The sequence below is a fragment of the Heterocephalus glaber genome, unplaced genomic scaffold (genome assembly GCF_053883595.1).
Source record: "Heterocephalus glaber isolate CG9 unplaced genomic scaffold, H.glaber_assembly_v1.0 deba00001452, whole genome shotgun sequence".
Classification (NCBI taxonomy): domain Eukaryota; kingdom Metazoa; phylum Chordata; class Mammalia; order Rodentia; family Bathyergidae; genus Heterocephalus; species Heterocephalus glaber.
Window position 1 is genome coordinate 25,939,185 of NW_028258302.1, and position 17,381 is coordinate 25,956,565.

A 17,381-nucleotide genomic window follows, 5' to 3' on the forward strand; every position below is an offset into this window, starting at 1 on the left:
GAAAGGTGATTCTTTATAAACAAAATGCACATTAAATAAAAGAATAAGTTGAATTACATTAAACTTGAAAACAATCACTAAGCTTAGTATAAGAAAATTATAACACAAATTTGAAATAGTTAAAAAAAAAAAAAACAAACCTTGAATTTTCCAGACTGATCATCTGATTCAAAATGAAAGTAATTTAATGACCTAAAGCAGCAACTATAAGTAAGAGAACCTTTAATAAATCGGAGAACCTGAAGTCATCAAAAGGCCCGCCAACTGTCCCTTGGGTGAATTAATTCTATTTTCAGTATTCTGGGAAAAACAATATGTAACTGAAAAATCGAAATGAAGTTTTTGCTTAAATTTTAAATATTGTTTTTAAAACTTCCCCAAATCAAGTTTACTTTATGATTTTATTTACAGTCTGACTTCCACAACATACTGTACTTTGCAACGTTCTGGAAAAAGAATAGACTCATTTGTTCAGATGATTAGAAAAATGTACTTAAGATCTAAGATGGGCTAAAAAATAAAATGAAAAGTATTTGTGTTAATAAAAAACAAACTTAAAACCTAAGATGAGCAAAAAATAAAAACGTTTGTATTAATTTTTAAAAACTACCATATCGTGCCTAGACATATATTCAAACTGGATTCTATAAAAATCCCTAAATACACATTAAAATTCTTCATAAAAAAAATTTCAACTACGTATCAGCACACCAGCTGGAAATATGATATACCCAACCAAACTATGTTCCTGCCCAGAAATTACCCCCTCCCTTCCTAAGTGTGGCTACACTTTACCTTTTGTTCAAAAACATCATAAATCATCAACTATGAGAACTGGGTCAGCCCCACACAAGCAGTCCCTGCCTCCGGCCGGCCGAGACATCCTGGGGAGCCTGCCGCCCCGCCGCCGGGGTTGCCCCCCCTCCCCCTCCCGGGTCCGGTCCGCTCTGCCCCGCGTCCCGTCCCATCCCGTCCCGCGCGGCGGCCCGACCCCGATCGCGGGGCGGCTGTCACGCCGGCCGGAAGGCGGAGGCCGAGCGCGGCGCGGCCCGACTCCGACGCCGCGGGGCAGACCCGCCCCGGGCCTGGCCGGCACTTTCGGCCGCGCCGCGTTCCAACACAAGTTCGCCCACAGCCCGAAGGCGGGCCGCCGTGATTCAGCAGCGGCCGAGTGGGACTGCGGACCGGGACGACTGGGCCGAGTTCGGAAAAGGTCACGGAGACGCCGCGCGCGACCCGGAGGGGGGCGGGGGCGGGCAGGCCGGGCGCGGCGCTAGGCTGGATCGGGGCCGCGTCCGGCTGGTCCTACCTTTCCGGCTCTTGGGCGAGCTCCGCTTGTTTCGGGCGCTGGCTCGCTCTTCCTCAATCGCAGCTGCTATCTCGGGGTTGTCTTCCCCATTGTACCAGACCAGGAGCTCCTCGCCAGGCGCGATTGGCTGCGGGGAGAGAAGAGACAAGCGCCAGACCAATCAGAACGACGGTTGTTGGCGGGGGCGGGGCGGCGCCCAGGCGGGCGGGAGCGGCGAGCCGATGGCAAACAGCTGTCGGGCGGGCGCCGCGCCGCGGCCGGCGACGCGGGGAGGAGGAGCCCGGGTTGAGCGTTCGGAGGCTCCGCCGCTGGGAGGGGCTCGCGGACGCGCGCACCGCAGGGAGGTCAGCTAGGAGGAGGGGCTCGCGGGCGCGCGCACCGGGAGGGAGGACGGGCTCCGCTAGGGGGAGGGGCTCACCTCAAGCAGCACGCTGCAGCAGAAGGGCCAGCAGTGGCTGGTGGGACCTAACCAGCAGGCGCTTCCACGTCTTACTGCTGCAAGCCTCATGCCACCCACACAGAAGAGAAAATACAACCCAGAATCATTCTGCCCACGAAATCCAAGTGGATGAAAATCTGAAGCACCATTAAGTAGGCAGCATGCTAACGGGACTGCCCATACACGTTTCTGATCCCAAGCGCAAGTTAAGCACATTTATCCATACAACGCTGTTTTTATCACAGAAATGCTGACAGGAAGCAGCTCCGGACAACGCATCATATTATTTACGCAGTGCTGCCAACCTATTCGGATCAGACACATCAAGATTTTACATTACATCTTTTAAACACGGAAGGACATACCTAAAGATGCCTCCCATGTATTATGCTCCCAAAACATATAATCCTTAACAAGTGAGGTGTGAGTAGGAGCCATGCCGACACCCCCCCCAACATACTTATTAAACCTACAACAAGATTCTGAAGAACAAAATACGCTGCGTGGTAAGACTGGACCCTAAACAAACTGAGGGAACTTTCAACCAGGAGACCACCAGGCCTGAGACCAAGCCGGAGAGGACCCCTGGAAAGGCCCACCAGCCTCCAGCTTGGCCTTGCGCCCTGGTAGAGCAGGCACTGGCTGAGGGTGCCCTGCTCAGTCCTGCTCGCTCTGCCCACTTTCGACCAGGAGACCAAGCCTCTACTTGGAGCCACACTACAGAGGCACAGGGGAGCATAAAGGGCATTGTCCTGAGCTACAGAAGTGAACAACACAGAAAGGGCCTCTCTCGGGGTCCCGGATGAAAACTGAAGCCCACTGGAGAAGTGAACAGAATCTCTGCAATAAAGGCACACCAGACCACCGTGCTTGGTAAGTTGGAGGGATCTTCACCTCCTTATCGGAACCTGGACTATCTTCAGGGGAAAGGCAGCTGGAACCTGCAGTAGAACCTTGCAGAGTTCAACCCTGTAGGAGAACAGGGAGCTCAACTTGGGAGCTGCAGCCAGAAATCTGCCTGAATCACACAAGTCTGTGACTGGCTTACTGAGACTCACTGACATATAGCTGCACACGGCTGCCCACGTTATCTATTGTGACAGCAGAGACATACCCTGAAGGAGGACCTTCATTTTTATCTTTTATTTGTTATTTTCAGAATTACCACTATTTTTTTGCTCTTGTTTTTAATTTTTTTCTTCTTTGCTACTCCTTTAAAATTTTTATTTTTTTCTTTCTCTCCTCTTTTCTTTCTCTCTCTACCTCCCTCCTTTGCTGTCCCACATTGTTCTTCATCTCCCTTTGTGTTCCTGTCCTGCCCTTAATTCGTATTTCTTCTTTATCTTTCATTTCTTCTCTGTCCTTCTCTTGCCTGTGCCCTCTGGCCTCACTGCTAACCTTCCCCTTTCCTATTCCTCCCCCTCCCTAACTCCTTCTAACTCCCCAACCCAAAGGGTAAAGTTGCTATATTGAAGAGTTTATTCACTATAAACATATGTTGGGTTGGTCCTTGATTTTGATTTAATTCACACAGTTAAAGGTGATAGATTAATAACTACCACAAATTGTCATTTTCTAAGAGGTACTTGATGCTATTTTGTTGCTGATTGCATCACTTGGGCTAAGGTGTTGTGACTGATCTAATCAGCTGTCCTTCCTGGTATAATGAAAATGAGACAGCCTTAGAGCCATTAGAGACTCAAAACCTAAAGACCAGCTATATCTGGAAGACACCTCAGAGAAGCAATCATTCCGTAAGTGTTCTAAATACATCAACAAAGATATTTACAATAAGTAACTTCAAAGTATCAACCCAGGAATTGAAGCAAGGACAGTACCAAAAACAAAAATGAGAAGACATTTAAGTAAGGCACAAACACAGACTTCCACCCAACAAAAGGCAAATTCTAGGGGAAACCAAGTGGAAAAGTCTGATAATCACCTGGACACCCTGAACTGATAGCACAGGAAGTAACAAAACAGATGAATGAGGCTCTAGAAAAATTCAAAATAGAAATAATTTCCCAGATAACTACACAGATGGTGACCAGAGTGAAAGACATAATTAGAGGCTCTAGAACAGAAACAGATAAAAAAAAATAGATGCATAGAAACATGATGGAAGCCATGAATGCCCGGCATAAAAAAGAAATGGAAACCATGATCGCCCAACATAACATAAGAAATGGAATCTAGGGCCGGGGATTTAGCTCAGTGGTTTCGCCAACTGCTGCACAAGTGCAAAGACCTGAGTTCGATCCCCGGTACCAAAAAAAAAAAAAATCCATGGAACAGATTCAAACAGCTATCCAGGAGATTAAAAACTCCACTGAAGGCATGCAGAGCAGATTAAGAGACTCTGAAGATAGAATATCAGATATAGAAGACAGGATTACAGTTAAGGACCATAAAAACAGAGATCTCTTCAAAATAGTAAGGGACCACGAGAAATCAATCCAGCAGCTGCTAGGCGATGCAAAGACGAATAACAAAAGACTGATAGGAGTCCATGAAAAAAACAGGAGAAAGTACAACTGACATAAAAAAACTGTTCACAGAAGTAATAGTAGAACACTTCCCAGACTGACGTGGAGAAGTGAACATACAGATAAGTGAGGCATATAGAACTCCACCTACCCATGATCAAAAAAAATCTACACCTAGACATATAATAGTCAAGATCCCAGAAATCCAACACAAGAACAAAATTCTACAAGCAGTTAGAGAAAAGAAACAAATAACCTACAAAGGAAAGCCCATCAGAATCACGGCAGACTTCTCAACACAAACCCTCAAATCAAGGACAGCCTGCAGTCAAGTATTTCAAGCCCTAAAAGAAAATAACTTCCAACCTAGACTGTTGTTACTGCAAAATTCTCTTTCAAAACCAATGGGGAAATTAGATACTTCCATGACAAAGAACACCTGAGAAATTTCATGAACACCGAACCAGCACTCCAAACGATTCTAAGCAATATCCTAGAAAAAGACAATGAACGTCACAACTCCATGAGGCCCAACAGAGGGAAGCAACCAGGCAAGGTAAAAAACTAAAGGGAAAGGGAGGAAAATACGAAATAAAAGAGCCAACAACAGCAAAACATGCCAAGGATGACTCAATATCTATCAATTATAACTATCAATGTTAATGGCCTCAATTCACCAATCAAAAGAAACAGACAGAATGGATTAAGAAGCAAAATCCAGCAATATGCTGTATACAAGAAACACACCTAACTCAAAAAGAAATTCATAGACTGAAAATAAAAGGATGGAAAACAGTTCTCCATGTGGCAGGAACCCAGAAAAAAGCAGGCGTAGCAATCTTATTTGCAGACAAAGTAGATTTCAAACCAAAACTAATTAAGAGAGACAAAGACGGTCACTACATCCTTGTGAAGGGGGGAAACAATCCAAGAGGAAGAGATGACAATCCTAAATATACACCAAATTTGAATGCCCACAATTATACAAAAGAAATATGAATGGACATGAAAAATGAAATAAGCACTAATACAATTATAGTGGGGGACTTCAATACCCCACTATCACAAATAGATCATCTAGACCAAAAATTAACAACGAAATTTTAGAACTGAATGAAGGTACTGAACAAATGCACTTAATAGATGTTTACAGAGTGTTCCACCCCAAAAAATCAGAATACAAATTCTTTTCAGCTGCACATGGGTCATTCTCCAGAATAAGACCACATGCTAGCTCATAGGACATGTCTAAGTAAATGTAAAAGAACTGAAGTTACCCCCTGTATATTATCAGACCATAGTGCAATAAAATTGGAGGTCAATAACATAAGAAACTGCAAAACTCTCACAAACACATGGAAATTGAATAACACTCTTCTGAACAACCAATGGGTCACAGAGGACATTAAAGAAGAAATTAGACAGTTTCTACAAGTAAATGACAATGCCAGTACAACATACAGGAATCTGTGGGACACAATGAAAGCAGTTCTACAAGGTAAATTCATAGCAGTGAATACCCATATTAGGACAACAGAGAGAACTCAGTTAAATAACCTAATGCAGAACCTCAAGCTCCTAAAAAAAGAAGAGCATAACAATCCAAAGCTCGTACAAGAAAGGAAATTATAAAGATCAGAGCAGAAATCAATGCAATGGAGACTAAGAGAATGATAAAAAAATTAATGAATCAAAGAGTTGGTTTTTTGAAAGAATAAATAAAATTGGTAAACCTTTAGCCAACCTTATCAAAAAAAGGAAAGAAAAGGCTCAAATCCATGCAATTAAGAACAAAAAAGGTGTAATCACAACAGACCCAGCAGAAATCCAGAGGATCATCAATACCTACTTTGAGAACCTGTACACTAATAAAATGGAAAACACAGAAGAAATGGACAGATTCCTAGATACATATGAATTGACAAAGTTAAATGAAGAAGATATAGAAATTCTAAACACCCCAATTACAATGAGAGAAATTGAAAATGTAATAAAAAATTTACCAACAAAGAAAAGCCCGGGTCCTGATGGCTTCACTGCTGAATTCTACAAGACATTTAAAGAACAACTATCACCATTACTCTTTAAACTCATCAAGAAAATTGAAAGAGAAGCAATGCTTCCAAATTCATTCCTGGAAGCAAGGGTTACTTTGATTCCAAAACCAGGGAATGACCCAACCCAAAAAGAAAACTACAGGCCAATCTCCCTTATGAACATAGATGCAATAATCCTCAACAAGATACCAGCAAACAGAATACAAAGGATCATCAAGAAGATCATACACCCTGACCAAGTCGGATTTATCCCAGGGATGCAAGGATGGTTCAACATTCCTAAATCAATAAATGTAAAACACTATATTAACAGAGTCAAGAACAAAACCCATATAATCACCTCTATAGATGCAGAAAAAGCATTTGACAAAATCCAACACCCATCCATGATAAAAATGCTACAAAAAATTGGAATAGAAGGTCTTTATCTCAACCTGATTAAGGGTATCTATGAAAATCCAACAGCCAACATCATACTAAATGGTCAAAAACTGAAAACTTTCACGCTAAAATCAGGAACAAGACAAGGATGCCCACTATCAGCACTCCTGTTCAATACAGTTCTGGCAATATTAGCAACAGCAATTAGAAAAGAGAAAGGAATAAAGATAGGAAAGGAAGAAATTAAACTGTCATTATTTGCTGACGATATGATACTTTACATAGAAGACCCAAAATACTCAGCCAAAAGACTTCTAGACCTAATTGACAGATTCAGTAGGGGTAGCTGGATATAAGGTCAACACTGACAAAACAATAGCCTTCTTATACACACATAGCAGACTCACTGAAAGAGAAACTAGGGAAACAATTCCTTTTACAATAGCATCCAAAAAAATGAAATATCTAGGAATCAACCTAACAAAGGAAGCAAAAGACCTCTACACTGAAAACTACAGCGTACTGAAAAAGGAGATTGAGGAGGATATAAGAAAATGGAAAGACATCCCTTGTTCCTGAGTAAGAAGAACCACTATAGTGAAAATGGCCATACTTCCAAAACTACTATATAGATTTAATGCAATGCCAATTGAAATTCCAACAATATACTTCACAGAGCTAGAGAAAACAATCCAAAAATTCATTTGGAACCAGAAGAGACCTAGAATAGCAAAAGCAATTCTAGGCAACAGAGACATGGCCGGGGGGTATCACAATTCCCAACTTGAAAGTATACTACAAAGCCACTGTGACAAAAACAACATGGTACTAGCAAAGAAACAGACCTGAGGACCAGTGGAACAGATTAAAAGGTGCAGAAACAACTTCAGACATACTCAGCCACCTCATCTTTGACAAAGGAGCCAACCACCTTCATTGGAGGAAAGAGCCTATTTAATAAATGATGTTGGAAAAACTGGATTTCAACCTGCCAAAGATTAAAACTAGATCCATACCTATCACCATGCACTAAACTAAGATCAAAGTGGCTTAAAGATCTAAATATTAAGACAGAAACACTAAACTTGCTGGAAGTTAAGTTAGGTAGAACTCCTGAATACATCGGGATAGGAAAAGACTTTATGAACAAAACCTCAGTAGCACGGGAACTAGCACAAAGAATCAACAACTGGGATCTCATTTTATTAAAAAGCTTCTGCACTGCAAGACAAACCACCAACAGAGCTAACAGACAACATATAATGTGGGAAAAATTTTTAGCAGCTGTACCTCAGACAAAGGTCTACTATCTAGAATATATAAAGAATTCAAAAAATCAGACCCCCCCCCCAAATTCAAAGACCCAATTCAGAAATGGAGATCTGAAATGAACAGACATTTCTCAGACAAAGAAGTAAAAGCAGCAAATAAATATATGAAAAAATGTTCAACATCACTGGTCATTCGAGAGATGCAGAGGAAAACAACACCGAGATTCCACCTCACCCCAGAAAGAATGGCTGCTATCAAGAAATCAACCAATAACAAATGCTGGCGGGGGTATGGAGAGAAAGGAACCCTTCTCCATTGTTGGTGGGAGTGCAGACTGGTGCAACCACTGTGGAAATCAGTATGGTGATACCTCAAAGAACTAGGACTAGAGGTCCCATTTGACCTGGCTATTCCTCTGCTGGGTATCTTCCCAAAAGAATTAAAAGAATCATACCACAGCGATATATGTGCACTCACGTTTATAGCGGCACAGTTTGTAATAAATAAACCTTGGAAACAGCCCAAGTGCCCATCAACTGGAAACTGGATAAAGATGTGGTTTTTTTATAAAATGAAGTACTACTCAGCCATAAAGAATGAGAAACCAGAGACATTTATAGCTAAATGGATGTATATTGAGGCCATCCTCTTAAGTGAAATAAATAGGACACACATGTGTAAATGCCAATAGTTTCTCTAGTGTGAGAAACTGAAAGTGTAAATAAGGATTAAAATGAATAATTTATAATTTGAAATAGTAAAAGGTCCAAAGGTGTAGGGGTGGTAGGAGGGGAAGGGGAAAGGAAAGAAGGGAAAGGAAAAATTATGAATAAAGAAAAAAAATGGAAACCAAATCTATGTAAATAGGGTAGGGTGGAGGGGCTGAAGGGTACACAGGTAATGGGGAAAAAAATAAGAACCAAGATACATCATGTATAAGTACAAGCACCCAATGATAAATGTAAACGTATTGTATCCCTAAAATGTACCAATAAAAGAATTTTAAAAAAAACAAACTGAGGGGAAATGGCTTCTTGGTTTCTCCTTGAGTGACTCATCTGTTCAAACAGTTCTGAGAGTAGGGATGCAAGCAAGATACCATCGAAACCCACTGAATAAAATGAGAATTGATGTGTCCTACTGACATGAAGAAGCAAATAAATAAAGGACAATCTCTTCCTTAAAAGTAGATAGATCTCAATGAATAAATGAAAAGAAATGAAGGAACCAGAAAACCACCACTTGATAATCTTAATAGTAATAAGTAATTCAGGCAAGATTCACCAATAGATGCTAAAACGAATGGGTGAAAGTTTTCGGAGTAATGGAATATTTGCATCATCTCAAAATCTGCCCACAAATATTAATCACAAGGGGGAAAAAGAGTGTCTTAGTAAAGAGACAATGGACATCATGTGCCTCATGATAAGATGCAGAGAACATATATCAGTTCTAGGAGATTTCTGCCCATTAGGCATACATGGAATTTAATCATGATGAAACCTAAGACTATCCCAAATATGAGACATTCTATAAAATAATTATCCAGTTCTCAAAAGTGAAAGGTTATCAAAGACTAAAGTAATACTGTCCAAGCCAAGGAGACTGATAAGACATACAAGTGAATTACAGCAGTATTCTTTCCCTATAGGGAAAAGCATCAGTGCTAGCTTCCTGATTTTGATCACTGCATTATGCTTATATAAGAGGATCATCCTGGTTTTCTTCTTTTTTTGAACAGGAGAGAAATTACCGTCTAAGATCAGTATAGAAACAAAAATCATTCCTCACTTCAACGTACCTTTTACTTTAGATAAAGCCCTTGAAAGTCATTCTCTGTAGAACTGTGTTAATAGTTCAAATTTCAGAATAGGCTAAATTCTTTAAAATAAAGAACTTTAAAAATAAAGTTTGTGCTTCCTCCAAAATGCGTCATTTTATAATCTTTGAACCAATGTATTATTTCCTTTCTTGAATCAGTTAAACCTCCCCTAAAACACTTAATTTAATAAAAAAATTTTAGCTGGACATGGCAGCACACTCCTATAATCCCAACAGTGTGAGAGGCTAAGGCAAGAGGATTGCAAGTTCGAGCCCCACCTGGGCAACTTAGCAACTTACTGCAGAGAGACCCCGTTGCAAAATAAAAACGATAAAAAGGGCCAGGAATATAGCTCAGTGTGAAGGCCCTGGGTTCACTCCCCAGTAGTACAAAATAAAGAAATATTAATGAGTCAAAATAGCTATCATAAATGCCTTAACTCTGATGAGCTAAGCTGCTTTGTTTACTCTTCAAAAGTAGATTATTTCAATGCCAAACAGTTCATTTCTTTTTGTTATTTATAAAATCATGGTATCAAAAAGTATTTCAGAAAACTAGTCTAAATAGGACTCTATATGTAAAGTCTTTAAATAAATAAATAACCAACCAACCAAGCCAAGCATTGCGGCACTCATCTGTAATCCCAGCATCTGGGAGACCGAGGCAGGAGGATTGCAAATTTGAGCCCAAGTTGGACAACTAAGCAAGATCCTGTCTCAAAATAAAAATAAAACAAACCAAAGTAAAAAATATGGGAAGGCATAAAGACAAATGTGTTCTTAACATATTCCTCACTCAAACAGCACAACCAGAATGCTGGCTAGAAGCCACCACCAGACATTTTCTGGAGACTTCCAAGAATAAGAGCTCATCTTTCCATGTTTTCTCCACTGTGGCCACCAGCCAGGTACTAACCATACCAGCAACCTGATGAGTGAACCATTTGCACAAACTCTACAGTAGGAAGGCATTTGTGCCCCAAGTTACTCTTTTGTTGTTGCAAACAACAGTATAGCAATATACGAGAATCTGTTTGTTTGATTAATCTAAAATTTTTAAAAACCTAATGGGTTGGCAAAGTGCTAGATTATCTGATTTGTTCCCTACTGAATAGCTTTCAAAATTGTTAGTAACTGAGATGCTATTATACTATGGCATTATATATTTTCCAAATTTACTTTAAACAACTACACAGATTAGATTCCCTTATTAGAAGGAAAATAATATTTTCTTAAATCATGGATTACTTTCTTCTGTACTGCACTGATTTTTCTTTTGCACACCTTAACATTTTCAAGATTTTTTGTGCCAAATTTTGGAAGAAAAGAAAACCCATGTTGTTAAACAAAGGAAGTACGAATTCACATTTTAAAAAATAAAGTCAAAAACAACCTCTTTTTTCACATAATCATGAGTTTCTTAAAGATGAGATATATTCTGAGAAATTTGTCATTGGGCAATTCCGTCCTTGTACAAATATAGCGTATACTCACAAGAACTAAGCTGGCTACAAGGTCAATGGTTGATATACCTTGTAAGTCTACCACCTATAGAAGTAAACTATAGGATACAACCTATAGTTGTTTGTGACTATATTGTATTTTAATGTCAAAGAACAAATAAAAACAAGAAAAAGACTTAAACCCCTTCCAAATTTTCCTTTGGGTTCAGATAGCCTTTAGAAAACCAAGCACATTGTCTTCTCTACATATTAGTATGTACCTATAAACCTGCATTTTACCGGGCCAGGTCAACTTCAAGGCTCTTGTTTCTAGGGGCCCCTCCTCCTGTACTGCTCTTTTGCCAGAACTTTATATGGCTGGCTCCTTCCAAACAAAGGGGGGAGGGGGTAAAATCAAATGTCTTTTCTAAGAAAAGCTGTCCTTGACTTTCCTCCTAGCCCTCCTCCCACCTAGGCACTTTCTATAGCATTGTATTATTTTCAGAGCACTTACTGCTCTCTGCAATAATTTTGTTAACCTATTTACTTGTTTTTTACATGCCTCCTCCCCAATAAAGTAAGTTCCATGAGCCTGGAGACCTTGTCTGTCCTGTTTACATATTGGTATACTCAATAAGTATCTGTCAAACTAATGAATAGATGAATGAATGGATAGGCAGGCTTAACAGTTCACTTTTTGGAATTTAAAATACTTTTCAATCATAGTGCAAACAAATCTAATGTTAAAATTTCCCAATTACCTAGATAGAATAAGTTGTGACAGCACTACAAAGCCGTGAGAACATCACATGTTAATTCATTTACAAAATCCACCCCACAGAATGCTTAATCGAAAAGAATACAGTTAGATGTTCAGCAGTAAGGAATCTAAAAAGGCCTCATCCATATTTGGGTAAATATCCAAGGTCAGCACTGGGGGAAGTCTACAAAGATCAAAACTGAGTTATTTGGGACAAAGACAGGTAAAAATAATAGTACAGCCATCTCCCACTTTGAACTAAGCTACTACACATTGGTTTGTTTAATCTTAACAACTATATGAATTAGTTTTACAGACTCAGTATCAGTAATTCAAACATCCAAAACCTGATATGCTACAAAATTTGATACTTTTTGAGTGCTGACATGATGCCACAAGTAGAAAATGCCACATGTGACCTCATGTGACAGCTCACACTCAAAAGTCAGGCACACTAAAAATACCGCTTTAAGCTGGGAGTGGTAGCGCATCCCTGTGATCCCAGCACTTGGGAAGCTAAGGCAGGAAGATTATTGCTAGTTCAAGGCCAGCCTGGGCTACATAGTGAGTTCAGGGCCAGCCTGAACTACAAAGGGAGACCCTGCCTCAAAAAACCAATAAATAAATAAATTTTTTTTAAAAATACTGCTTAAATTTGCCTCTGTTCATATGAATAAGGTGAAACATAAGTAAATTTAATGTTTAGATTTAGGTCTCATCCCTAAAATATCATTTATATGTATATATTCCCAAACTACAATCTGAAACATGCCTGGTCCCAGGCATGTCAGATAAGGGACACTCGACCTGTCCTACTTTCTCCACCTTATACATGAAAAAACAGAAAGATGGAGGAACTTTGCATGCCACACACCTAAAAGCCAACACTCACTCACCAAGTATTCTGCTCCAAAGTCTCCACTCCTGATCATACCAGCTGGCCAACAGGGACTGCTGTCATTTATCAGCACTTACTCTACGCACTTATGTGCTCATCACAACAGCTCTATGAGGTCAACACTAAAACGACTTGTATCTTACTGAAGCACATGGAAAGGACTTGCTAAGGTCACAGAGCTAAGGAAGTCACCCCAACATGCTGTGGGTCACACAGTGAGCAGGATTTAACCAATGCATGTGGCCTCAGAGTTCACTTTCCCATCACTCTACGTGGTTTCTCCACACTCCTGCAAATCAGCTGTCAGCGAGCAACATGTATTTAACTTGAAGCATTGTCTTTTATTTCCTGGGGCCAGGGCTCCTGAAGAACCTCATTTCTACTGCCTTAACTGCCTCATATTCATCCCCTGGCAAGTATTTCATCTCCACCAGGATTCTACCTTGCAAAATCAACCAGATGTCTCTCATTTTAGATGTGACAAAGACAATGAATTCTTGAATCACACTTTGAATCCAATATCAAATCCAGTGTAACAAGATTATATAGTGATACTTAGTAGAAAGAGGTAGTACTGTAATCCTGTGGAAAGAAACTAGAAAACAAAGCTTTCGAAGTTATAAATGAAAAAGTATCACTGAAAAACAAAGAATTCCTCCAGGACTGGAAGCAAAACATGGGTATAAATGAGGTAATAGTACAACTGGGTGACAATGTCAGGAAAAAATGCAGCACAGGAAAAGTAAACAGCCATATGTAGCTAAACTTCCAAAGGCTGGTGCCACCACACTGACAAGACTCAGCACATTGCAAAGCTGGCCACAACCACTACCTTCCATGCTTGCTCAACAAGAGTTTTCACTTTTTTCCCCTGGGCTGTCCCCCAATCTCTGACCTATGTAATGGAAGTAAGTGAGTAAAGATATATTTGCCTTATGGTATTCTGGCAAAGGTGTCTATTCCAAAAAAGTAACCACCTATCTTTACAGCCTCAAGATCCCACCTAGGGCATTTCCAAACATTGTGCAGACCTGTCTTCCTGGAGAACAAGACTGGTGAAGACAAGAACAGAAATGCAGGCTGCTCCAATGCTGAAACCCAGCAACACCCAGCACTTCCTTGCACTAACTTCGTGAATGTACTCAATGCCTCCCCACCAGTCCTAAACATGGCTTTCCTCTTCTTTTCATCTCAGCAATTAATGTCTCCATATAAAAATTTGGCAGAAGAAAAAAAAAAAAAACATGTTCTGTTTAGTTTCTATTCTGAATAAAACTGAAGGAAAGGAAAAGCTAACCCATGGTGTTGTTTACACTGCAGACTGTGAGTGTGTTTTCAGTTAGCACAATACCACCATAGCTATTGCTAGTTTCTTAGAGGGGATAAACCTGACAGTCAGTGCCCAGTGCAGCTGCCACATGCTTAATCAACAGTATCTAGAAAGATGCAGTATGTAATTAGCCAACATGATCTTTGTACTTTAGTTTCCTGCCGTACACAAAGCAGTGGTAAGCATATATTTAACACAGAACGTTGAGTGTGGATGAACCACTTCAACTATAATCCTCTCAAGGTCTCCAAAGTAGTTATTGTCAGTCACAACTAAGGACTACATTTAGAAGATGCATGCAGAATAACTAGTAGTAGATTAATTCCAACACTGTTACCTTTAAAGTTTTATAGTAAATGGCTCTGTTGATTTCCAGGGGAAATAAGTTTTGTTCTTCTCCCGAGCAAGCCCAATTCACATATCGAAGCCAGTTCCCCTTCTCTGGATCAGTGGCATCAATGCACATCCATCCCAAATTCGGATAATATACCTTAGGAATAGAAAAAGAACAAGAACTGTTGTTTAAACAAGAGTTCTTCAAAATGTTTTCATTTTCAACTTTTAAAACAAAAAATTCTCTTTATTATATACAAGTACTCTATAATAAAACATTGCAGAGAAACAGAGTGACAGAGAAAAGAAAAATACAAGGTGAAAACTGAAACTCAAAACTATGTAATTCCCATTATTTTTCTATTTGGGCTTATTTTATCCCTAAACATATAGATAATACATTTGTTGATCTCCAAATGTTTTGCAAATATGTGAAGAACAAGTGACAACCTGTAACACAAAGTGTGACAGAGTGGTAAATGGAGCTTGCAACAGCCCAGCAGCACCCAGATCCCTTGAGCTTTCTGCCTGGCTCTGCCAGTCCAGCGCTGGGCTGGCCTCACTGAGCTGCAGTTCAGTGGGCCCCCTTCCAGCTGGCTTGACAGGGGCCTCAGTAAATAATAAGCACACATTGTGAGCTAGCCACATGAGTGACAGGACACAATGCTTCTGTAAACTCAGCTAACCCTTAACACCAGCTCCATCCAGAGGATCCGTCAGGACGAAGGTGAAATGGAACCCACTCTGAAGTATCAGTGTCCTTCAAGAAAAGATAGAAACCTGGCTCTCCTCTTTCAGGAATCATATCCAGTCTACTTTTGCAGGAAGCCTCCCTCATCATCCCTGCTTGGTCCTTCCCTGAGATCCTCTAACAGCACTTCCCTCTGGTAGGCACTTATCTAGCATGATGCTACATGCTTTACATAAGGCCTCATTTAACCCTGTTAAGTGTGTTTACTATTATTTCTCCTTTCAACATGTGGAAATCAAGGACCAAAAGTTAAATAAGTTTCCTTTCAAAGTCACTTACTTGCAGTAAAGACGACCTTAAACCAGGTCTGCATATCCTCTATTCATCAGTGCCTTCCCCACCCAGCCTACATAAACTGCAAACCCTTCTCTGCCCAACAGCACCTCCAGCTCTACTCTTCCTCACAGCTCTGCTGCCTTTCTAATCTCTGGTGACTCTCTCCCTTATCAAGTGTTGGCTCCCCAACTCACTGCAGTGCTTTCAACACTTCAACAAGAGCCTGGCATACAGGAGACCAGAAATAAATAATTACAGAATGAAAAATGCTATCATTACACTTGAGTGTGTAATCACCGTCATCCAAAGAACACTTACTGTGACAGAGACCACGCTGGAGGCACTCTGCAGCTACTTCATGTAATCATCATAAGCATCGACCTGAGAATTTTCATTGTCACAGAAGTATACCCTCTGAGTTTTTTCTAAAAGTGCTTGTTTTCTAAATACCTGTCCACACCAATCTAAGGTTATCCATGCTGCATTACACCCCTTTACACTTCGCTGTCACATTTGTTCTTCCATAGACAGACACACACATACTCACACTCACTTTTCCTGGTAGCCCCCAAACGATATGTTATGAAGAGACAATCACAATGCAAAATTTCAAGTTAAACTTAATACACCAAAAATAACAAAAGCTGCTTTAAATTAAAATGTTTAAGAGATATTTTTGTGGTGTGTGCCAACATAGTGAAATAATGAAAACAGAGGAGATGGTCCTTGAACACAGCCAATCCACCGTGGCTATGGTTCACGGACTTACACAGGCATTATTCCCATCGCTCCTGGGCTCATAGGAGAAGTCTTGAAGTATCCCAGTGGACACCAGGATCCCACTCAATCCCCACTCACTCTCTGGCATGGCAATAGAGGTCAGTGGAACCACAGAGACAGTTACTCAGAAAACCCAGTGTGGAAAAGGCAGTTAGACAGTCCACCTGCCTTAATAACAATACCGGCTCTGGGGAATTTCCAGGCTGTCTGGTCAACAAGACCTACTGAAAAAAAAAGTGTTTCAGCTGAGTGAATTCATTCTTTACACATAGCTCATTTTTCTACAAAAGGAACTAAGGCATCTTCTAAGTCATGCTGACTGGTGTGCAAAAACAAACTTCATATTTAAAAAAATAAGCAAACAGGTAACTCATAAAGGAACACCCATAGTCAAAACCTCATTTAAAAAACTAAATAATCACAAATATTTCAAATTAAAAGTTTTAACCTATTAAATTAGTAAAGAAAAAAAAAAGAATTTTTAAGAAAAAAATACCAGAAGGGATGTGTAAAAACATTTTCTCAAGTAATGACAAAGAATAAATTGGTAAAGTTCTATGGGATAGTACTTAGCAATATCTGTCCAAAAATGCCTTTCAATAATAAATATATTCTAACCAGCATACACATTGTAGCAATTTATTCCAGGGATATATTTGGGCAATTGTACTCAGACATACGCAGCAAGACCTTCATAGCAGCGGGGACCATTTTACTACAACAAGCTCCTTTGTCAGAGGATACATTCTGGTATGTAGTCTATTTGTATAGACAACTCTAAAACACTAACTTAAAAAGTAAATGGCTTGGCCTCACAAGCTCTGAAAACCCAGTCCAGTATCCATCTAGTGAGCAAGTGGCACTGACCAACCCTCTCTGAGATTACTGAGTAAGCTTCAGATCCGCTACGAAAACCTTGCTGGAAATCTCCCAACAGCAGATGCTTGATAAGAACAGTTGGCTGGATCATAGCAGGCTCCCCCATTGACATCCACCGGGTGAACACAATAATTTATTCTTATCCTTAAATCAGAAATTCTATCTAT

General features: G+C 40.1%; 1 protein-coding gene across 7 annotated transcripts in view; it reads right to left on the reverse strand.

Moving 5' to 3' along the window:
* The window catches only part of Prdm2 (PR/SET domain 2), a 122,433-nt gene that overhangs the window by 63,454 nt on the left and 41,598 nt on the right, over positions 1-17,381 (reverse strand). For 5 of the 7 annotated variants that reach the window (XM_087215757.1, XM_004850315.3, XM_087215753.1 and 2 more), the window contains 2 exons: positions 14,533-14,685; positions 1,310-1,436 (listed from right to left, as the gene is read on the reverse strand). In XM_087215757.1, the coding sequence (XP_087071883.1) occupies positions 1,310-1,436; positions 14,533-14,685 (280 nt within the window). Of the gene's footprint in view, positions 1-1,309; positions 1,437-14,532; positions 14,686-17,381 lie in introns of those variants that run through there. The other 2 variants (XM_087215755.1, XM_087215754.1) reach the window with 1 other exon arrangement.